The 24,751-nt window shown below is 41.4% G+C and overlaps 1 protein-coding gene across 1 annotated transcript in view; it reads right to left on the bottom strand.

Moving 5' to 3' along the window:
- LOC117506375 (serine/threonine-protein kinase MAK-like) overlaps positions 1-24,751 on the bottom strand; it is a 53,489-nt gene that overhangs the window by 6,831 nt on the left and 21,907 nt on the right. Inside the window, 10 exon segments of the mRNA XM_034165912.1 lie at positions 6,378-6,491; positions 6,958-6,965; positions 6,967-7,075; positions 7,078-7,094; positions 12,131-12,339; positions 12,541-12,783; positions 13,539-13,706; positions 15,209-15,380; positions 15,510-15,642; positions 18,683-18,765. Of these exon segments, the coding sequence (XP_034021803.1) occupies positions 6,378-6,491; positions 6,958-6,965; positions 6,967-7,075; positions 7,078-7,094; positions 12,131-12,339; positions 12,541-12,783; positions 13,539-13,706; positions 15,209-15,380; positions 15,510-15,642; positions 18,683-18,765 (1,256 nt within the window).

Here is a 24,751-nt window from a genome sequence, read left to right as displayed (position 1 = left end):
GGACCGGCATATACGACAGCGTGTACCAGTTCCTGCCAATATCCAGCAACTTCGCACAGCCATTGAAGAGGAGTGGACCAACATTCCACAGGCCACAATTGACAACCTGATCAACTCTATGCGAAGGAGATGTGTTGCACTGCATGAGGCAAATGGTGGTCACACCAGATACTGACTGGTATCCCCCCCAATAAAACAAAACTGCACCTTTCAGAGTGGCCTTTTATTGTGGGCAGTCTAAGGCACACCTGTGCACTAATCATGGTGTCTAATCAGCATCTTGGTATGGCACACCTGTGAGGTGGGTGGATTATCTCGCAGGAGAAGTGCTCACTATCACAGATTTAGACTGGTTTGTGAACAATATTTGAGGGAAATGGTGATATTGTTATGTGGAAAAAGTTTTAGATCTTTGAGTTCATCTCATACAAAATGGGAGCAAAACCAAAAGTGTTGCGTTTATATTTTTGTTGAGTGTATATCTTTTAATGTTGAATAATTATTCATGCACTAATTCAGACGTTTTGTAACAAACACAGACAGATGGCATTCTTGGTAAATGTGCCTCCGCTAACACTGATTGGTTGACTCATTCATTCTATGTAAACCAACAGGTTAGGTATGTGTCGTGTTTGGTGTTTACAGATAAATGCTTTTGTAAAATATGCCATTTTTTATTTGTAAAAAAAAAAGGCATTTTCAAAAAAGAAAAAGAAAAAAAAAGCCAAGTTGTAATTAGATAACCATCTGATATAACGGGTGTCAAAATAAATAGAACACTGCCATGATCTACTGTGCCAGTGCCGAGTTTTGGCCCTTTATCAGCTGATTTTTCATTCGTGCGAGAATTTTTTGGATCGCACCGAGTTTCAAGTTAATCGCGTGTCCTGCATCGTTTAGTATCACGTCAAGCAACCCAGTCCAGTAGAAGATTCAAGCTTCTCTACTATGGAAACCACCTGGACAACTGAGAGCCTACACAGAACATTGCGACCAACTGTGGGCATGAGGCCCTGGCACTGGTACGTAAGCTGGAAAGGACTGCTAAAAGATAGCTAACTTTAGAAACCACTTAAGATTTAACCTAAGATGCAAACAAAACAATGTTATTCCCAAATGCATGAAGCAAAGGCACTAGAAGCAGGCCACACAGCAGAAAAGATCCAGCACCTTAGGAGGATTTTGGGTCTTAGAATTAGAAGGCTTCATTTTAAAATATGACCTCCAAAATAATCTTGATAGTCTTTACAAAAGGTTAGAAACCTTAGTGGGGGAAGAGGCCCATAAAAGATCACAAAGTTCATAGTTAAAATTCAAATGGCTGAGCATTTAAAAGTAAGGAGAGGCAAATCAGGAAGTTTCACAACCTTTTAGTGCAGAAAGGTGTACTTTCAGTGGTAGTTTTAAAGACACCCAGACAAATTAGTGACAACAGGGAAAATTGGGTAAAGAATCTGTCCGACAGGGTTCTTACACGACGGAAAAGGATGTGCTCACCAAAGACTAAATTTCTCAGTGACCCCTAAACATATACCGACAGCAGATTACATCACTGCAGTAGAGTCAGCCATTAAACACAACAGTTTGTCAGAGTCAGAAGCTGGGGACCTCCGACTAAGAGTCACAGCAGCGCTTAACAGTGCTAAGCCTCCTCCGTCCAACATCACAGGAGAAGAACAGAAGCTTTGGCAGCACTGCAGAAGGACCAAAGCATCCTTATCCTGCCAGCAGATAAAGGCAGATGCACGGTGGTCCTGAACACATCGGACTACAAGGCCAAGATCAACAACTTGCTCAATGACTCCCGTACATACAACGTCTGAAGAGAGACCCCACAGTGGCTATAAGAAGAAAATCATTAGCTGCCTCCAAAACCTGGAGAAAGCGGGACTCATCGACAGGCAGACATACTACAGACTGTACCCGGGGGACGCCACTCCATGCATCTATGGACTGCCCAAAATCCACAAACAGGACGTGCCACTCAGGCCTATTGTATGTAGCACAGATTCCATCACATACAATTTGGCCAAGCACCTCAAGTACCCTCTAGTGGGTAACTCAGACCACCATGTGGAGAACACACAAGATTTTGTGAACAAAATCAAAGACCTGCAGCTGGAGGCAGATGAAACTATGGTGTCATTTGATGTGACTTCGTTGTTCACCTGCATCCCCACTGCTGAGCCATCTCAGCTGTGAGGCAGAGACTGCTGGAAGATGTGTCTCTACCTGAAAGGACCAAACTCACACCAGACCCATCTGCCAACTCTTGGAGATCTGTCTTAACACCACGTATTTCTTGTTTAGGGGAATTACTACAGGCAGATCCATGGTTGTGCGATGGGGTCTCCGGTATCCCCCATTGTGGCCAATCTGTACATGGAGCGAGTGGAGAAGACAGCCTTGACGTCGTTCACGGGCATCTCTCCCAGTCACTGGTTCAGATATGTCGATGACACATGGGTTAAAATCAAGCAACAGGAGGTCAAGGACTTTACAGAACACATCAATTCGGTGGACTCCAATATCAAGTTCACACGTGAGGATGCCAGAAACAACCATTTAGTCTTCTTGGACTGTGATGTTACGATTGGAGAGAACAGGCAGCTCCAGACAGAGGTTTACAGAAACCCACTCACACTGACCAATATCTGCTCTTTGGCTCAAACCACCCCCTTGAACACAAGCTTGGGGTGATCAGGACTCTTCAACACAGAGCCCTACAGGTGCCCACAACTGCAGAGGGAAATGCTAAAGAGCAACAACTTGTCCGGAAAGCCCTCACAGTATGTGGGTACCCACGTTGGTCCCTGGACAAAGTGCAGAAGTCCCAGAAAACAAAGAGACCAGATAGACAGGAGACGGAGACAAGAAGAGAGGAGTGTCTCTCCCTTATTTAGCAGGAGTAGGGGAAAAACTACAGAGGATCTTCAGACAGCACAAAATCCCAGTTTACTTTAAACCAGTCAACACCTTGAGACAGAAATTAGTTCACCCTAAGGACAGGATCCCTAGTTACAAACAGAGCAATGTAGTGTATCATGTCAGATGTCAGGAAAACTGTAATGAACACTACATAGGTGAGACGAAGCAACTTTTACACAAGAGGCTATACCAGCACCGCAGAGAGGTCGCAGTTCATCTCCACCTGAAAGACACTAACCACACGTTTGAGGACAAGGAAGTTAAAATCTTAGCCAGAGAGAAGAAATGGTTTGAGAGAGGTGTCAAGGAAGCATTCTTTGTAAAACAGTTGAAACCCAGCCTTAACCGCAGAGCGGGTCTCAGACACGCTTGTCCCCTGTTTACAATGTGGTACTCAGGTCAAAGCAGTTTCAGTCTTTTGTTCATGGTAATGAGTCATTCACGTCATCAGGCGAGAGTCGTCAAGAGAGCCATCAGGGGAGGCTTCCGTCCTGTCATTAGGAGAGTGCTAACTAGAGCACAATAGGTGCTAATTAGAGCTATTGTTTAGTCACTAGCCTATAGCAGTCAGCCTCTCGGTAGGTGGGGTCTGGTTAGGTTAAAAAACTCCAGCTTTTGTTGTTCTGATTTTTCTTCTCTACAAGAGTCAAGACAGAAGTCAGACTACCAGAGCAAGATTTTAGCTGAGGAAGCTTCTGTGATTTGAAGAAACATCCTCACGTCAAGCAACCCAGTCCAGTAGAAGATTCAGCTTCTCTATTGTTTACTATACATGGTAACGAGCTGCGTTTAACATCTCACAACCACCACCTATTCTGGTCGGCCGTTGTGAGGGTAACCCGCTGCTAAAGCGCTACAAGCGTCCAACCTCTCGCACTGTGCCTGTGCAAACCCGCAGACCTGTCTTGCCATGTTTTTTTTTTTTGTGTTTGTTTTTTTTTTTACTTTGATGTCTCCCATTGAGAGTTTTTGTAAATTGAGTTTGAAAAAAAAAGCTTCTGTTTACATTTTGCTTCTGGAAACACGAGTCCAACGTGTGGTTTTTGAATGTACAATGTGTGTCAGAACATAAATTTTGCGCTCTGAACTTTTACACCGTGCGGTTCTGTCGTACAGTTTGAGCTGGAACCGAGTACAGTGATTGAAAATATCAGCCCAGCTTCAGGGCGAATACTGCCATGAACACTATTTTGCCAAAACAAAATTCCAGATAATCTGTGTTGCTACGTTTAAGATGTGTGGAATTTAATAAACGCAAGCACAATAACGTCTATAAACCCAGAGAATATATTCACGAGAGTTTTAGGCACTAGAGTTTAATGCTGTTGTCCGTGGTGTTGTTTTTGTGTGACCAGTTCTCATCTGCCTGCAGAGGGTAGAGCTACACATCTGCTACAAAACATTTAACAGGTAGGTGCTCAACTGATTTTAAATTTTGTATATGTTTGTAGCTGTGTTAGACCACGTTAACGGTCTAAAAACAAAAATTTATCGGAAGATAATTAGTCCGATAATGGTTTTCTAAGTTATCTGAAAAGATAATCCGATAATGAAAACATTATCTTCGATAATTATCGGTTATCGGATTATTGGAACTGTGCCCACCACTGGCGTCATGTCTTTTAAAAATACAAGAAACACACTGATTCGCTTTAAATATACAACAGGTCAAATATAAATATATAAATATGTATATATAAATATACATCAGCACAGACCTGCTTACTCTTAGCAGAGTTTATTTTACTCAGTGTTCTGTTTTGAAAAGTTATAGCTTCTGCCGCCTGCTACAGTATGCTGTATTGTCTTCTTCTCCATTTTTCATGGGAGCATTACAGCGCCACATATAGGTCTGGCATATACAGTGTTTTCAGTGTCCCACAGCAGACATGGAATGTTATTAACTAGTTTGGGAATGTCAATTTTGGGGTGGAACCCAAAACCTGAAGCATTTCTGTTCGTAACGAGCCAGTTGCGAAAAAATTCTGGTTCAAAGCCATGATTTGAACTGTCAATCCTCTGGTCTCAAGCCCAATAACAATAGAAAAAAAATAAATGTTGATAACAATAAGAAGAAGAAGAAAAAGAAGAAGAAGAATACAATTGCAAGATTTTAGGAGGGTGCTACAGTTTATCAAAGGCCCTCCATCTATGGATAGTAGCAGTCCTCCATTTCACTAATGAAATGGAGGATCTCTTCACAGAGACCTTTTCCTTTAGTGCAGCAGATAAGTGAAACAATCATGCAAATGGTGATAAAAGCATCAAATTCAGCAGAAATACTCCTTAGACACTCCTCTTTTGAAAAAACGATTGGCCACTTGACTTTTCAATCGGTGGTCAGGTAGGGGTCAATTGAAGAATTACACAGAGGTCAAAGTTAAAAGATGCTCCAATCATATTGAAAAATATTCCACATTATTTCCACATTATTTGCCTGATCATAAAGATTCCAAAAAGGTATAGTCTGGACTATCTGTGACTGAATTCTATGTTACGAGTTACGCGATAAAAACAGCAAGAATGGTGACAAAGGTCAGTGTCATTTTGTACAGGGGTCAAAAGTTAAAGTTGCTCCAATTTTCCCACTTGAATACAAGTGGGAAAAATGAAATTCCTCCACCAAGTATCTGGGCTTACACCCTATGACAGGGTGAGAAGCTTACTCTACATCAAACACAATATGGGGTGTGGCCGTATTATGGATCCGTTTCTGGCATTTTGGTCAAAAATAAAATAGCTTGAAATAAAAAAGGTTTATCTTTGTATCACAATAGCAGGACCTGAAGTAAGAACCATAACAGTATCCTGAATAGGAATATATTATTTTGCTCTGTACTGGAACCATGACCATTTGGAACACGTACAAGAATCAAAACATTTTTAGGTGGAACAAAGATGTGTAAGTACAGATTTTGCTCTAAAGCAGGTGCATGTTGAAAGTCAGTAAGAACATATAGTCCAAGAGCCAGGGGCCATTTATTTGTGTAGAATGACTGGTTGTTTAATGGGTATTTTTTGAAAGGAGGAACCTAGGCACATTCAAAACAGGACTGCTTGCGTGTCCCAGCCGGGGCGTATAGTAGGAATTAACCCTTTTGTTATTTTCCCGCACTCGCATTTATCGAAAAATAATGGGGTAGGGCAAATTAAAACCTCAATATCTCCATAAGTAGAAAAAAGTTCTATACACCAAATGTTTGTTTTAATGTAGACTTTTATTCAAAAATGGTGAATTCCTACTATACGCCCCGCCTTGGACATGCAAGCATTCCTGTTTTGAATGTGCCTAGGTTCCTCCTTTCAAAAAATACCCATTAAACAACCTGTCATTCTACGTAATTAAATGGCCCTTGGCTCTTGGACTAATAAGAGGGTGACTGCAATGTTGTAGTGTACATGTCAGAAAAGAGCTTTTATTCTAACCTCCTTTGACTCTGGTGACAGACACCCTCCATTAATCGGAGCAAGTGGTTTATTTGCAGCGTTTGAGGAGTTCTCCCACATACTTTGCAGCATCATACCGCTCAGCTCCTTTGCTGACTGATTCTTGCCAATCAACCCTTAAGGCAACAGCAATGACAAATTACACAGAATGGACATTCCAACTGAATCCAAGGATAAAATATTTGCTACACATTAAAGTGATGTAATATGGCACTGTGTAGATTGTATGCTAGTGATGACTAGATCCTTTGCATTTCACAAGTATACAAGGATCTGGAACTTGCAACATGGTTCTTAATTATACAAGCTGTAGAAATCTGAGGTAACTGGAATCAAAGTCATACAAAGCTCTGTAATGTCTTACCACACATATTAATTCAAAACCTATGAATTTTCATTATTTTACAGTTATGTTTGACATAGTACCTACTGCTATATTTGGTGTTTGTTTTGGGTTTTTTTTTTGTATAAGAAATGTGCTACTTTTATGAAAGGAATTCTCTTTCAGGTTAATCTCTAGAATGCATTTAGCTCTCAATAAATCATGTGACCAAGACAACTAATTGGCTTATGCAGTCTTACCAGGGAGATCGTGACTGGCTAAGATAATGCTGCCTTGCAGCTGATCCTGGGAGATTGGAGTCCATCTGGTCAATCTTAACATTGCTCGGGAGCTTAGTAACTGTGCTGAAGGAATACAAGGTTTCTGCTCTTTGGATCTGAAAAGCAAAGAAGGTTCTGTTGTGATCAGTCACTTAATTTTCATCTTCAAAAAATGCATTTAGTGTCAAATCTTGACTGCAATTCCGACACCTCAGATTCCAAATTAAAATAAATTTCAAACCTTCTGAATCACGAAAGAAATTATTGCCCCTTTCATCTTGGATGTACTGAATAACATTATACTGTATTTTTCAGAGTATGAATCACCTTTTTTATTGGAGTTTATTTTGCTTTATGTCTTGATTCCTGGGAAAGTCCTATATAAAAAAAGTCCTATATAAATAGTTATTATAATTGGCAGGGGTGGTGGCCAAGTGGTTAAGTGAGCTCATTTCCAGTGTGAAAGATTCCCGGTTCAACCCCCATCCTGCATGGAATGTGGAGTTGCATCAGGAAGTACATCTGGTGTAAAACTTGTGCCAAATCAATATGCAGATTCACCTTTGATCTGCTGTTGCTACCCCATGTGAAAACAAGGGAGAAGTCAAAGGGACTTATTATTAATAATGAATTGGTGATTTTTCAGTACATAAGTTGCACCCGAGTACAGGTCGCAAGACCTCCCAAACTAGTAACAAAATCATGATCATGTTATGGTTTGAGTGATATGTTACTGTTATGCCATCTTCAGAGCAGCTGAATGTATTACAAAAACATGATCCTAAGGCCTACCACAGCTGGAGATCTGTTTTTGATTGTTTATTTTACCATTTTTCCGAATATATATGAATTGATTATGAGTCACATTAGACAACTAAAGGTCTTTGTGCAAGCTCACAAAATGATACCTCCTACTCTGCTTGTATTTTTGTATGCTGCTTACGTATTGTAACTGGTCAACCTCTGTAAATGTAACTGACAAATACAGATTAAATTAGGTGTGGGAGTAGGAACGGGTGCTGTGCTGTGCTTCACTGCATTTACCACACGTGGAACTACTTTGTGTCCTAAATTGCAATCACCATCCAACTAGTCCATCTCCACCTCTTGAAATTAACCATCTATCTCTCACAGCCAGGAGAATGCTAGTGTCAAGATAAGGGAACTTCTCTTCATGTGACACTTTCACTGCATGAAACACTTCTCATGACTGAGTCCAGGAAGTTACTGAAAGACTGGATATTAGACTTGATATGATGAATAAATGATGTATAAAAATAACATAACTACAATCATCTCTACTTGAAGACGTCACACTGGAACTATCGCTGACTGCTTGAAGTTCCACTGAACTCCGTAACACAGTTTTGGGGGATTTGCGCTATAAAGGCAATATACAGGCTGATGCCACAATTAAACACAAAGCTAAGGCATTGCCCATGGGGATCCACGGGCTCTACACTGTGTAATTTTTATAAAATAGGTTGACATTTTTCAAGGGTGGTAATAAATTATGCAAAGTTTCTATAATGAGTTGGAATAATTTGTGAGTTTTCAGAACCTTAGTCCTCAACAGTTTTTAAAGGAAAACTCAACCCTTTTATTTCCTGTTAATTATGTAATTTTTATGTTAATTTACTGTCTTAATTTATAAATTACTTAAGTTCTTATTATCATATACACACTATTATCATTATCATCATTTTTTTTATTATTATATTACTTCTATTGTAATTTGATTTTTGAATGGGCCACAATGGAAATAAGTGTTTTCACTTGTGTCATTCATGTATTTTAAAGTATTGACAATTATATTATGCACTTACATTGAACTTACTAAATAAAATCACACATACATGCCCGCATGCATGCTTTTAATATGTAGATGATCTACCACCCATGAGCCCAGAATGTAATTATCAATGTCCATTTTTTAGTGTTGTTAACTAATATCATCTTTAAAAATATTAGTCCTATCATAGGTTCCATTTTGGCACCATTCATCCTTAACCCAAATATAGCATAATAACGGCAAATGTCAGCTCTCCCCAGTTTGTCCATGATCAAAGTTATACACATGTACATATACATGTACACAGATGCCACTTCTCTTTTAATTTATTGTGGCGAGCTGTACGGAAGAACGAAAACTGAGCCAGAGCTTTTGTCTTTTCTGCATTATGCCGCAAGGAGGTGCTTTTATTTTTACACACCCACAAACAGAGACAGTGATGGAAGACATGAACGCACTACATTTGTCACTCATGGTAATGCCAACATGACACTTGGCTAAACTGACTAAACCAACAGAACCACAAAAACACAATAAATCATAACACTAAAAACACGGTTAAACTAATATGAACCACAATAACATTTTAAACCCCAAACTCCCATGGTGCATTGCAGCACAATGTCCATTGTTCACTGTTGTTAGCTAATATCACTAATCTCTCCAAAAATATTACTTCTATCAAGTTTCCGTTTACACAGCATTCATCCTTGACCCAAAATACATAAGCATACGAAACGGCAAATGTCAGCTCTCCCCAGTTCCTCTGTGATCGAACCCATACACACGCAGGCACGCACGCACTCACACATGTACGTCTGCAGAGGCCACTTGGCTATTATAATACTGTAGATTCCAATTTTCTCTACTTGACAATCTCAGACATGAAATATTTTCCTTCATGCATATCTTCATATGATATACTGCCATTGTGTGATATTTCATTTAAATCCATAAAGCAGTTGTGGTCAAAAAATGCTTATTTAGGGTCTGTTCCTGTCTCTGGCCCTGACCAAGGCAGCATCTCTACATCTGGAGTTGGTCCCTGGGTGCCAGACTGTGGCAGCCTAGTGCCTGTGTGCTCCTAGTGGTTGGATTGTGTCTAACTGTAATTAGGATGGGTTAAATGCAGAGGACATATTTCCTTGTTTTATGTATAAATGTACAATGACAATAAAGGCTCTATTCTATTCTGATGGAGTTGCACTTAAAATATCAGTATCATATGATGAATAAATTACACACAAACCCAAATTATCTCCCCTTGACAATATCGTACCGGAACTATTTTCCTTTATTCACATCTTCATATGGGGTGTTATTATTGCATGTTTTATTTATATCCATAAACTGACTGGAGAGTTGGGCTTACAAAATCATATCATATGATGTATCAACACAAAAGTCCAATTATGTCCTGCTGACACTATTGGACCAGAATTATTTTGGGTGAGGTTTCAGTGAAATCTAACAAATGGTTTAGAAGGATTTCATGGAGAAATGGACAGACAAGGTGATTCCTACATATAGCCCCCTCCCATTTTTGTTTGTGGTGTATATAAAAATACTGTGTAAAAGGCTGTTAAATGTATAGGAAGTGGTTAACATGGTGATGCTGAATAACAAAAAACGCACAATGAATATGATTAATTTGGTAATATAACAGACTTAAAATTTTAAGAGGACAGTAAGCATTTAATATACGAGGTCTGTTAGAAAACTATCCGACCTTTTTATTTTTTGCAAAAACCATATGGATTTGAATCACGTGTGATTGCATCAGTAAAGCTTGAACCTTCGTGCGCATGCGTGAGTTTTTTCACGCCTGTTGGTTGCTTCATTCGCCTGTGAGTAGGCTTTGTGTGAGCAGTGGTTCACCCCCCTCGTTGGATTTTTATTGCAAATAAAATGTCTGAACAATTTGGAGCTTTGCTGCATCAAATTTTTCCAGAAACTGTGAGAGACCTCCAGGTAGACACCACTCAGAAAATTCAGATGGCTTTCAGGGACGATTTTATGGGGATCACACAGATTAAGGAGTGCTCCAGCCGGTTCAAAGACCGCCCACAGCGGCTGGTCTCACAGTACGGCTTTCAGATGGCTTTCAGACGGCTTTCGGTGGCTTTTCAGTCGTGTGACTATCCGAGAAATTGTGGATGGGCTGGACATGCCAGAACATGTCCTGTGAGGCTTCATCACGGCGTTGCTTTGCGCCATGCGGCTCCGTCCCGACGCGCGAATTCCTCCGCTCCTCTTTCCATGACAAAAACTCCTGTAACAGTGGAATGTGCCGTTCATTTCCAAACTGAACGCCGTGTTGATCCGGGACGTCGTCTGACTACCACAGAAATTGCAGAAGACGTGGACATCAGCACTTTTTCGGCACATTGAGACAGACGTGCGGAGGAATTCACGCGTCGGGACGGAACCGCATGGCGCAAAGCAATGCCGTGATGAAGCCTCACAGGACATGTTCTGGCATGTCCAGCTCATCCACAATTTCTCGGATAGTCACACGACTGAAAAGCCACCGAAAGCCGTCTGAAAGCCGTCCTGTGAGACCAACACGGAGGTGCCTTGTCCCGGCCATTCGCGGCTCTGTGGCGCATCCCTCCACTTCTCTTTCCATGACAAAAACCCCTGTAACAGTGGAATGTGCCAAAAAAGTGCTGATGTCCACGTCTTCTGCCATTGCTGTGGTAGTCAGACGACGTCCCGGATCAACAAAGCCTTCACTTTGGAAATGATCTGGTTGTTTCAGCGGGGTTTCAGCCTGTCGATCACCACTCGGAGTGCGCCGCGCTCTCAGCCGCTGTGGGCGGTCTTTAAACCGGCTGGATCGTCCCTGAAAGCCATCTGAATTTTCCGAATGGTGTCCACCTAGAGGTCTCTCACAGTTTCTGGAAAAATTTGATGCAGCAAAGCTCCAAATCATTCAGACATTTTATTCACAATAAAAATCCGACGAGGGGGGTGAACCACTGCTCACACAAAGCCTGCTCACAGGCGAATGACGCAACCGACAGGCGTGAAAAACTCACACATGCCACGAAGGTTCAAGCTTGGCTGATGCAATCACACGTGATTCAAATCCATATGGTTTTTGCAAAAAATAAAAAGGTCGGATAGTTTTCTAACAGACCTTGTATGCAGACATTTTTCTAACCTGTGGGCCTATAATAACTTGCATCTGTACTCACATAAACACATGGTAATTAATGGATGATGGATGAGAGAATTTTTATCAATTCAACAATTTTATCATATGTAAAGCAATGAAAAACTGAAAGGTTTTTTGTTTGTTTATTTTTGTTTTTTGATGTTTGAGTTTTGCAAATATTCTTAAATGACAGAACTTACTCTTGGTGGTGCTCCTTTGAGTTCCTCTCCTCATCTGCATTCCCCAGGCTGGGTTTCTTAGAGTTAGAAGCTGTAGTTTCTGAGGGATCAGATTCCTCCCAGCTGTCTGAGGTCTGAGCCACTGTCTGACCCCAGCGACGACGTCCACTCTTCAGTACTCCTGTCCCACCACCAGCAATGGTATTTTCACTGCCCAGCGATATGGTTTTCTATAAATATGATACAACAAGGATGCAAAGAAACGGTTCAAACGGTTCTCCCCCACCCTCAGATCTGAAAACTGCCAGTCTGCAGACCTAGAATCCAAAATTCCTTGTTCTTGCATTTTTGTTTCTGGGAGATCCTGAGGTGCGTTTTCTAAGAAAATTAAACTCAGTAAACATGCTTCTGATTAACACATGAGTACTTACTACATGGCTGAAACCTCCTAGTTTGCTTTTAACTTGGGGGAGGGGGATCTGCTGAAGAGGTTGATGCTGGCTTTTGGAGGAGGATGTGGAAGCTTTGGATCCAGAGGAAGAATGCAGTGTATCAGCTTTGGGCACAGATGATTGGTTCAAGGGCAGTTGTCGGGCATGGACCTTCTTCTTCTCCTGGCTCTCAGGACGAGGACGTAAGACCGGACCTACCTGGAAGTATGGGTAACATAGGGCCTAGAAAGACAGAGGCAAAGAAATTAGGTATTTGACTGCACGTCAAAGCACTTTGTCTAATTGTGCATAAGTTCCAGTGGAAGCACTACTTCACCAAAATAAAAGTTAGTTAGTTATGTAGTGCAGTAATGGAACTCAAATGTAAGGTTTTATGAGAACATTAAAAATAATCATAACTGGAATTAACTATGCCTCAGCTAAGGCCACATGTTAGAATGCTTAAGACATCTTCTCATTCCTGGATCCAAAAAAAGTTCTGGATCAAATTCAAAATAAAATCCCTTTCGAGGGCATTGTCCATCTGCTCACCAAATTTCATCATCTTTTAACAGTACCAATCCAAGTACCAATCAGTAACATCCAAGTACCAATCAGGACCCACTCTGCTTAGCTTAAGAGATGACAGGAGCAGGTACATACAGAGCAGACTGGCTGCAGTTGTTTAAAGTCCTGCAACTTAGCATTTTTAAACATTGCATGTCAGTAGGATTTAAGAGTTTCTCAAGGTGTTCTTTCACTGTCCAACAATATCCCCTTTCAGGTAGAGCAGTTCTCCATGCCTGTTGAAAACATCCAGGGTCCATATTCACAAAGATTCTCAGAGTCCTCTCAGAGGGCTCCAAACTTAGCCTCAAGATTATGAGCACTGAGCTCACCATCAGAACCCAACAGGTTCCCTCCCAAGGACCCACAGCACAGAAAACAAAGCCTTGTATTTTCAAAATTCAGACCCTTCATTCTCATGCCTGGCCTACCTGTACAGCAGTGGGTCTTTTTTTGGGGTCCCACTGAAGCAAGTCCTTCATTAGGGTGATAGCCTCATTGCTGGCGTTGGGGATCAGGGTCTTCAAATGTGTCGGAACACATTGGGGGAAGCGAAAGTTCATAGCAGTAGCCAAATGGTAGCCCTCAGCCCAATCCAGCTAATACAGGAGACAAGATAATTCTATTACTCAAACAGCATCCAGCAAACACTAACACATACTGCATACTGTATTCAGCGTCATCAAATGGCATGATTGAAAAATATCCAATGCAGTTACACAATTCATCATACGAGGTCTGTTAGAAAAGTATCGGACCTTTTTATTTTTTGCAAAAACCTGGTGGATTTGAATCACGTGTGCTTGCATCAGCCAACCTTGAACCTTCGTGCGCATGCGTGAACTTTTTCACGCCTGTCGATTGCGTCATTTGCTGGTAAGCAGCCTTTGTGTGAGGATTGTGCAGCATGCTCTGCAGATTTTCATTTCAAGGAAAAAGACGAAACGACTGGAGCAGCGCCGCATCAAATTTTGCCAGAAACTGGGCGGCAGCCAGGTGGAAACCATTCGGAAGATTCAGACGGCTTTCAGTGACTTTCAGTCGTGTGACTATCCGAGTAATTTGGAAGAGGTGGGCATGTCACAGCATGTCCTGTGAGACTTCAACAGGAAGTTGCTTTTGCTCCGCCATCAGCAGCTTCATGCCGAAGCCATCGCACGAATTTCACCGCCACTCTTTCATGGCCAAATCTTCTGTCACAATGGAATGTGCCGAAAAAGTGCTGATGTCCACCTCTTCCTCAATTTTCGGATAGTCACCACGACGGTCCCGCATCACTACAGCATTCACTTGGAAATGATCTGGTCATTTCAGCATGTTGATGGCCGACCGGAGCGTGGCTCGCTCTCCACCGTTGTACGGACGTCTTAAACGGTTATACCACTCCTTAATCTGTGTGATGCCCAGAGCATTGTCATCGAAATCTGAATCATCTGAATGGTTTCACCTGGCTGTCGTCCAGTTTCTGGCAAAATTGATGCGGTGGCTGCTCCAGTCATTCCGTCTTTTTCCTTGAAATGAAATTTGCCGAGCGCGCTGCACAGTCCTCACACAAGGCTGCTTACCAGCAAATGAGTGATCAACAGCGTGAAAAGTTCATGCATGCGCACAAAGGTTCAAGGTTGGCTGATGCAAGAACACGTGATTCAAATCCATCAGGTTTTTGCAAAAAATAAAAAGGTCCGATACTTTTCTAACAGACCCCGTAAAAACAGTGTAACAGGACAAGAGAATTTTCCTGTAAACTCATCAATAGTCCTAACATGCAAGTGTATTGATAATCACAAACAGTGGTGTTCCTAGGTCAGTTGTTGCACTACACAAAATCTGTCAAAGTCTGAAGAGACAATTAAAGAGCACCTACTTTGCACCAGTTCCTAGATACCTAAATCACTTACTTTTCTTTGCCCTTTCTGGCTGAAGTTCTGTATTTGACTGATGCCAAATACACTCTTGGATCTACAATCATCAACAGTAATGCCAACTCAAACCTAAAAATCTGGCCCCCAACAACAACGGCAGCACTTTTCCAATTACAAATGGATTGAAATGAAACCACAACCACAGCACAATCCACCAAAGACCAAATTTTACTTCTCACCTTTTTCACAGTGCCTAGGACTTGGCAGATCTTAAAGATCTCATCCACTTCACTGTTTCCAGGGAAAAGGGGCCTGAGAGTGTAGAGTTCAGCCATGATGCAGCCCACGGCCCACAAATCAATGGGCGAGCTGTAAGTCGATGATCTAAGCAGGACCTCTGGAGCTCGGTACCTGGGGAAAGAACACACAAAAAACATCCTGAAAACAAAATAGATATGGGAGAACATATCTTCAAAACAGAGGCTTTGTTTTGTATTTTGATTGGTTGTACTGGATTACTGAGATCTTAAAAGTAGTTACCATCTGGTTGATACATAATCAGTGTAGGGAGGTTTAGAGCGAATCTCTCTAGCCAGTCCAAAATCTGCTATCTTGACCAGTTCTGGGCCCATGCACAATAGATTCTCTGGTTTCATGTCACGATGGAAAAAACCTGCAAAAATTACAAAAGTAACAAGTTACAGAGAACAATCCTTGAAATGAGACATTCACATGGACCTGAAATTGGTGTTGGAAATGTGTATTGTGGCACTCAAATAACAGCATGAAAAAGTAGAGTCAAGATATGATATATACATCTTTTTCCTTTGACGGCAGCAGCTTGAACTCCCAGACCTTGTAATTCACACTGACATCCTTTCCCTTACATTAGCCAAGCTGTTTAAGTTGCCTAGGCCCACATAATGTGGATATTAAAAGTAATGTGTCTGTCACAGTCCAAATAAAAATGCAGGCAGATTCAGCTAAACCAGATAAACACTGTAGCTTGGCCTAGCCCTAGATGAAATTAACATTTCAATGTTTTCGAGGACAGTTTTAAATCTGTTGAGGTCAAGTGTAGTCAGATTTGAAAACCTTTTTAGTAGAATGGCCTAAGCAGTGGGTCACCCCTTTGAGACTGGTCTGCTTGAGGTTTCTTCCTCAATATCATCAAAGGGAGTTTTTCCTTACCACTGTCACATGCGTGCTTGTTCTAGTGGTTGGAAAGGTTAGACCTTACTTATGTGACGTGCCTTGAGGCAGCTTTGTTGTGATTTGGTGTTATATAAACTAAATAAATTTAAATTGAATTTGGTCTGCACCAAATGAAAATGTTTACTAAATACTAAATTGTGTGGCCAGCCTTTTGGCTGCCTCTTACCCCTGCCCTGTTTTTAACCTTGTGTGTAGTTTGAGAGTTTTCCCCCAGATGGCACACTCTGAGCCGAGGAAACACCTGCAGTTCCTCACTGCCACACACCCGGCGTGCTGAGCGGCTGATCAGCACCGGGCTACATAAACCCGGCTTTCAGCTCATTCACTGGCAGATTCTTCATCGAGATTCCATGATCACTGACGCTCCATGATCATTCGCTGACCTTGATCTTGTCCTTTTCCTGCTGCTTCCATGCACTCAGATGACAGCGCTTTCTGCAGCTATATTCAAGGTAACCTGGCCAAATCTAATTCCCTCATTAGAGCGTGTTTTTCCTGGTGTTCACAGACACTATCCTGTGTGGCTCCATGCTGCTCAACTCCTGGCTCCACAGCTACCTGCACAACAACATCACTTTGGAACTCTCAGGCTCTCTGCCACAGAGCATGTAGTCTGCAACGCTGCAGTTAAGTTCCTTCATGTTCTGTGGATTCCGCTCTCACACCTTCCTGCCAGTGACTGTGCATGACTAATAACCGAATCCAAGAACTGTTCCAAGAACTGTTTTCCAAGACTTTATGAACTCTGACATTGAACTACTAAGAACACTCCAAGTCGTTTCTAAAGTCAAGCCCTGCTTAACTGGAACTGCATCACAGGGTGCGCAGCACTTGACATCTGACCTCTGAAGATAATTTATGACTGTGAAAGATTCCTGAACACCAAACCTTATTTCCTGAATGGAGAACATTATTTCCAGAATTGTGAACATTCCTGTTTTTAAGCCTTCAGTCTGTTGTTAAAGGCTTCAGTGTTATGAGTACAATCACTCATCATCTCTCTCTTCCGTTCTCTAAGTTCCTGTTCCTGTTAACCTTATTCGTGTGAAGCACCTTGAGGCATCTTTGTTGTAATTTGGCACTGCATAATAAATCAGTTGAAATTGAATTGACTATAAGGTTTTTAATCGAACGTGAATCCTCAAATTTGTTTTATATGACAGCAAAAACAGATCCTTGTCATTTGATATTTTATTAATTTATAAACTGAAAAGGGACTTACATTTTGTGTTCATCACTGGTGCTTTGACGTCAACAGTCCAACACGAACTTTAAATAGGAGACCAAAATTGTTCTGTCAACTTGCAAAAAACAATTCTGATAATATAGTCTGTGATGCCGTGCACTGACTTCATGCACAGATTGCTGTCTGCACTTTCCTCATTCCAGTGAAAAATCACGTCAGAAATTTGTCCAGCTTTTCATTCTAACTTCATCCTCTTAACTGCTTTTTATGCCTCCAGACGGCTTATGGTGTAGTAGATTTGCTTTTTTGTGTGTTAGAAGAATTAGCATTGTCAATTACCTCCTTCAAATCGTCATCCGTCAGCAAAACAAACTCCACCATGTTTAGCTAAATGCCACACCCGCTAGTGTATGCGGAAGCAGCTGACGCAGCGTGCAATGGTACCAAACGTATGGAACCAAATTTACACAGTAATGGAACCAAATTTGCACTGTAAATGCAACACAACACAAATGGGATGAATAATCCATGTCCAGTGACATACAACGCACCAATCAAATGACAAGGATCCACTCAGCCGCTATATAAAATAAAATATTAATACTGCTTGGGTTACTTTCAAACCTAGCTGGATTTTTATTTGACTGTGACATACAGTTGAGGCCATACGTTTAAATTGCACCCAGAAACTATTCACAGTGCTTCACTTTTTCCACATTTTGCTGTGTTACAACCTTATTCCAAAATGGATGAAATTCATTTTTCCCCTCAAAATGCTGCATACTTTTTTTTTTTTTTTAGATTTTTGCAAATTATTAAAAAGAAACAACAACTAAGAAATCACATGTACATTGAGCTCAGGTGCATCCTGTTTCCACTAATCATCTTTGAGATGTTTCTACAGCTTAACTGGAGTTCACCTGGTGTAAATTCAGTTGACTGGACATGATTTGGAAAGGTACACACCTGTGTACATATAGCTCATCACATATTGCTCAGTGAAAATGAACCATTTGTGTCAAAATGTGATATGAGATGGATATGAGACTACATTGGGTGAAATTAATTTTGAATCAAGTTTCTCATCAATATATTTAAGTATGTGCATGAGTATACCAGTGATCATAATAAAACAGAGCTGTTACATCAATATTTTATATATACGCACTGCATACTTAACCCATATACATTATCTACATTGTACAGTTAGCAGATTACCTGAGGACTGTCAAACAATTTTACAAGTATATACATGAAAAACTGAAGCTACTACAGTAAAAGAGGCAAAGAAGGACAGAAAAAGGATTCTTACCATGTTTGTGTACAAAAGCCAACCCAGATAGCACCTGAAACATGATGTTCCTAATTTCATTCTCTGAGAACATCTTATTCTCCCTAACAGCATGCATACAAAATGAAAAGATTAAAAAAAGGGTGAAAGAGAGAAAAGCACAAACGGAAGTTAAATGGAAGTGGAGCGCAGAATCTACATACTCTAACAATGAAATGCTACATTACATAAACTAGTTATGTCACTCAGCCCACAAATTTGTTTCCATTTAAACATCAGGATTTGTGGGACCGGTAGACATAACTAGATTAAATAAATATAGTATTTAATTTCTTAAAGCGCATGCATAGCCACTGCCTATGTGGAACCATGGGTGTGTCTGTACCCAATGACTTATTGTGCTCAAAGACACTTGCATGCATGTACACATCAGAGGCATCCACATATCCAGATGAGAGTTAGATAAGACTGTTAAGCCATGATTGTTGACAAACTGCAAGATTTACTTAATTGATGATCACCATGGATGTAAAATTTAAGATAATGGGTGTTTTAATTTATGATATAATTTTTTTTTCAAATACTTAAGTTTAAGCACTATACGAGGTCTGTCCAAAAAGTAACGGACCTTTTTATTTTTTTCAAAAACTATATGATTTGAATCATGTGTGATTGCATCAGCCAAGCTTGAACCTTCGTGCGCATGTGTGAGTTTTTCACGCCTGTCGGTTGCGTCATTTGCCTGTGAGCAGGCTTTGTGTGAGCACTGGTCCACCCCCTTGTCGGCATTTTATTGTCAGGGAAATGTCTGAATGATTGGAGCTTTGCGGCATCAAATTTTTCCAGAACTGTGAGAGACCTCCAGGTGGACACCATTCGGAAATTCAGATGGCTTTCAGGGACAATTTTATGGGATCACACAGATTGAGGAGTGTTACAGCCGGTTTTAAAGACAGTGGCTGAGAGCGCGCCGCACTCCGAGCGGTGATCGACAGGCTCAAACGACCAGATAATTTCCAAACTGAACGCTGTGTTGATCCGGGACGTTGTCTGACTACCACAGAAATGGCAGAAGACGTGGACATCAAGACTTTTTTGGCACATTCCACTGTTACAAGAGTTTTGGTCATGGAAAGAGGAGCGGGAGGAATGCGCCACCATGCAGCGAAGGCGTGGCACAAAACCACAGGAATTCGCGCGTCGGGACGGAGCCGCATGGCGCAAAGCAACGCCGTGATGAAGCCTCACAGGACATGTTCTGGCATGTCCAGCTAATCCACCATTTCTCGAATAGTCACACGACTGAAAAGCCACTGAAAGCCGTCTGAAAGCCATCTGAAAGCCGTCCTGTGAGACCAACACGGAGGTGGTTTTGTGCCACGCCATTCGCGGCCTGGTGGCACATTCCTCCGTTCCTCTTTCCCATGACAAAAACCCCCTGTAACCAATGGAATGTGCCGAAAAGTCTTGATGTCCACGTCTTCTGCCATTTCTGTGGTAGTCAGACGACGTCCCGGATCAACACAGCGTTCAGTTTGGAAATGATCTGGTCGTTTGAGCCTGTCGATCGCCGCTCGGAACGCGGCGCGCCCTCCGCCATTGTGTGCCGTCTTTAAACCGGCTGTAACACTCCTCAATCTGTGTGATCCCCATAAAAGCGTTCCTGAAAGCCATCTGAATTTAGCGAATGGTGTCCACCGGCTGTCTCTCACAGTTTCTGGAAAAAATTGATGCAGCAAAGCTTCAAATTATTCAGACATTTCCCTGACAATAAAAATCTGACGAGGGGGGTGGACCAGTGCTCACACAAAGCCTGCTCACAGGTGAATGACGCAACCGACAGGCGTGAAAAAACTCACGCATGCGCACGAAGGTTCAACCTTGGCTGATGCAATCACATGTGATTCAAATCCATATAGTTTTTGAAAAAAATAAAAAGGTCTGTTACTTTTTGGACAGACCTCGTATACTAATTTGATATTTTAGAAATGTTTAGTCATTCTTGCAGAATGTTATCACACACATGCAATTATAAGTCATTATTAGAGCACAGTAAACCTACCATGTTTATGAATAAATGCCAGGCCTTGTAAAATCTGAAAACTTATGTTTCTTATCACTGATTCAGGAAACAATTTTTTTTCTGTAAACATAAAATTGACAACAATTCCATGCGTTGGAAATATAAGTCATCAAATAACTGCTTCTTTGGATGCCTTTAATTATAGCAAACTTAAAATACACACAATAAACTTAAAGTATTGACAATAAAGGACCAGAAAAAATAAAAACAGCTGTCAAACCTAAAAGCTGCCACAAATTGAAATGACCACATCCATTCTTCAAGATAGACTGCTATACGAGGTCTGTGAGAAAAGTATCCGACCTTTTATTTTTATGCAAAAATATATGGATTTGATTCATATGTTTTTACGTCAGCCAAGCTTGAAACCTTCGTGCGCATGCGTGAGTTTTTTCACGCCTGTCGGTTGCGTCATTCGCACTGTGGGCAGGCTTTGAGTGAGCACTGGTCCACCCCTTTCGTCGTTTTTCATTGCGAGGAAATGGCGGAATGATTGGGCTTTGTTCCATCAGAATTTTTTCAGAAACTGTTAGAGACAGGCAGCTGGAAACCATTCGGAAAATTCACATGGCTTTTGGTGAAATTTTCTGGGCTTCGCAGAGATTAAGGAGTGTACTACCGCTTTAAGGACGGCCCACAATGGGGCACGGCGCGCCGCGCTCCGAGCCACGATCAACAGGCAGAAACGACCATTTCATTTCTAAACAGATGGCTGTATGGATCCGGGACCATCGTGTGCAGTTTCTCTGGTTATCACAAGAGCTGGACATCAGCCATTTTCCCAGCAGATTTCACTTTTAACAAGAGATTTTGTCATGGAAAGCAGTGCGGAGGCTTCGCGCGTCACGACGGATTCGCTGATGGAGTGAGACAAAGAACACCTCCGTTTTGGAGTGTCAGAGGACAAGCTGGGACATGCCTATCTCGGCTTTCAGTGGCTTACCAGTCGAGTGAGTATAAGAGAAATTGTGGAGACCTGGGCATGTCCCAACTTGTCCTCTGACACTCCAAAACGGAGGTGTTCTTTGTCTCGCTCCATCAGCGAATCTGTCGTGATGCGCAAAGCCTCCGTGCGGCTTTCCATGACAAAATCTCTTGTTAAAAGTGAAATCTGCCGGAAAATGGCTGATGTCCAGCTCTTGTGATAACCAGAGAAATTGCACACAATGGTCCCGGATCCATACAGCGATCCGTTTAGAAATGAAATGGTCGTTTCTGCCTGTCGATCACGGCTCGGAGCGCAGCGTGCCGTGCGCCATTGTCGGCCGTTCTTAAAGCGGTAGTAACACTCCTTAATCTCTGCGAAGCCCATAAACTTTTCACCGAAAGCCATGTGAATTTTCCAAATGGTTTCCAGTTGCCTGTCTCTAACAGTTTCTGAAAGAATTCTGATGGAACAAAGCCCAAATCATTCCGCCATTTCCTCGCAATGAAAAAACGATGAGAGGGGTGGACCAGTGCTCACTCAAAGCCTGCCCACAGGCGAATGACGCAACTGACAGGCGTGAAAAAACTCACGCATGCGCACGAAGGTTCAAGCTTGGCTGACGTAAAAACATATGAATCAAATCCATATATTTTTGCATAAAATAAAAGGTCGGATACTTTTCTCACAGACCTCGTATATTGCAAATCTGAATAAGAGCCCTCTTTCCTGATAAATCAAACCTGCCCCCTTTCTCATTCTGTATTTAAGATTTTGTTGTTGTTTTTTAAAGCATCTTTTTAAAAAGTATGTTTGGCACTAAAACCTTTAAAGATATTACAAATGAAACTGGAAATATTTGATACTTGAGTTGTGAATCCATCTATGAAACTGAATTTGATGTTCATTCTGCAGTTCAGTTCCAGTTTGTTTCTAAGCTACTGATTCAATGGAAACTGATTATTCAGCTATTCCTCAAGCCACACCACCTTACAAAATAATTATCCAGGTTTGTTACATTTATAAGGGCACTATTCTTGCTACTATCCACTATCTGTCCTCTACTACTTTCTTGATACGATACATATTTTTATATTTTTCTCTAATTTTTTCCTCCATTTGTCCGACCATACACGAACAAATGAAAATGATGTGTATTTACTTCTGCCAAAGAAGTACCGGTAATATTATTGGTTATATTGTCTGCCTGAGGTAAACTTAAGTTTAAAACCTGGTGGCGAGGTATGTCTTTGGTCAAGGATGAGTTGATGAGATTTTTAGATAGATCTGAATTTGCACATGGCTCCACGATAATTTTATGAGGTAGATATTGTATTTGACATAGTAGTGCCCCCACCAGCAATTCAACACTCTTGCTATGACAAGAGATATAGATTAAAAATTTAAGTAACTGAACCAAAGCAGTCACTCACTAATAGAGTTTTTGGATCCATCTGCAGCTTCTGAAGCTTTTTGAGACACTCTTCTGAAGATACATTCCAAGATATCACAGATGATCTGGAGCTACTCATTACACTAGAAATACTTTATAGCCAGCAACACTCAAGTGTCCTTCTTAATAAAAGTTTTAATGATTCACGGCAAGACGACAGGATCAGGAGCACAGACGCGTTTCGACTAGGTCTTCATCAGTGTGTCACACTGATGAAGACCTTCATCAGGCCTGTTGCTCCCACCACAACTGGGATGATATCGATGTCTTTCAATGACCTGTTGTTTCGTAGGTCATTTTTCAGGTCTTGGTATTTCGAGATCTTTCCCTTTCCGCTCGATTCAGGCCGTAGTCATTGGGGACTGTCACATCGATGATTTTGGCTGTTTCTCTTGCTTGTTCCAGATGACAATATCAGGTTTGATTGCGCCTCCTTCGATGTGTCTTCCTGCTGGAATCTCTTGTCGTAGAAGACAGTACTTTTCCGTTGGATGAGACTGGTGCTGGCTCGTGCTCCCAGACATGTTCTTTGACTTCCATCTCCAGTTCCTTGCAGACCTTCCAGTGGAGATATTGACAGATCTTGTTGTGTCTGGATTTTATAATGCCCATCTGCCATGAGGATCTGGCATGCAGAAGTTAGATGGTTTACACTCTCAACAGCTGTATGACAGAATCGGCATTTATCATTCTGTGAGATCCCTGCCATTTTTTTGAAGCCATTTGTTAGAATTCTTTCTCCATCAAAACCAAGTTTTCCATTTTTTAGCCACTGCATTGATCCAACTTTGTCGATGTATTCCTTTTCGAGTTCTTCTTGGAAACGTCCGGCTCTTTTGTGCTGTTTTCATCTTTCCACTCAATGTTTCCTTCTCTTTTGCTGTATGGTCTCTGGTCTGTCTTGCAAGTTTTGTTGCAGGCATGAGACTGTTGCTTTTTCCTCTCTTGTAGAAGTTCTCCGCCAAAGTTTTTCGCCAGTTAGTGATTGAGGTCTGTTCGATTAAGGCCTCGTGGTGTTGTGCGACCTTTTTTTAGGATTTCTTCTTCAGAGCTCTTTAAGTACTGTCCAATACTTATTATCGATGCTCTGTAGGCCTGGTTGATTTCAGTGAGACCCATACCGCCTTCTCTGCGAGGGAGATATATTTTGTCCATGCACTGATTTCTGTATGTGACTTTGTGGAGGGTGAGCATCTTCCTGGTTTTTGTGTCCAACTTATTAAGCTCACGCTGTGGCCAGTCTACTATGCCAAACCCATAGGTCACCACTGGTATTGCAACTGGTTATGGCTGTGATCTTGTTCTTTGGTGTCAACTGTGTTTTGCAGATCTTTTTTAAGCAGTTTAGGTATTTTTGTGTTGTTTTTGTTCTCATTTTCTTGTGCTCAATTGTATTATGTTGTTCGATTCCCAAGTATTTGTATGTGGAGTCTACGGCCAGATCTTCAATGTAGCTCCCTTCATCCAATTGTATGTTTTCGGTTTTTGTCTTTTTACTTTTTGTCATTGTGCATTTTGAGCATTTATCCAGTCCAAATTCCATACCAATGTCTTTTGAGAACTTATGGACAGTTTTTACGAGCTGACTGAGTCCCTTTTTTGTGTTGCATAGAGTTTCAATCGTCCATG

Source organism: Thalassophryne amazonica, chromosome 1 (genome assembly GCF_902500255.1).
Source record: "Thalassophryne amazonica chromosome 1, fThaAma1.1, whole genome shotgun sequence".
Lineage (NCBI taxonomy): Eukaryota > Metazoa > Chordata > Actinopteri > Batrachoidiformes > Batrachoididae > Thalassophryne > Thalassophryne amazonica.
This window is presented reverse-complemented; position numbering and strand designations above follow the sequence as displayed.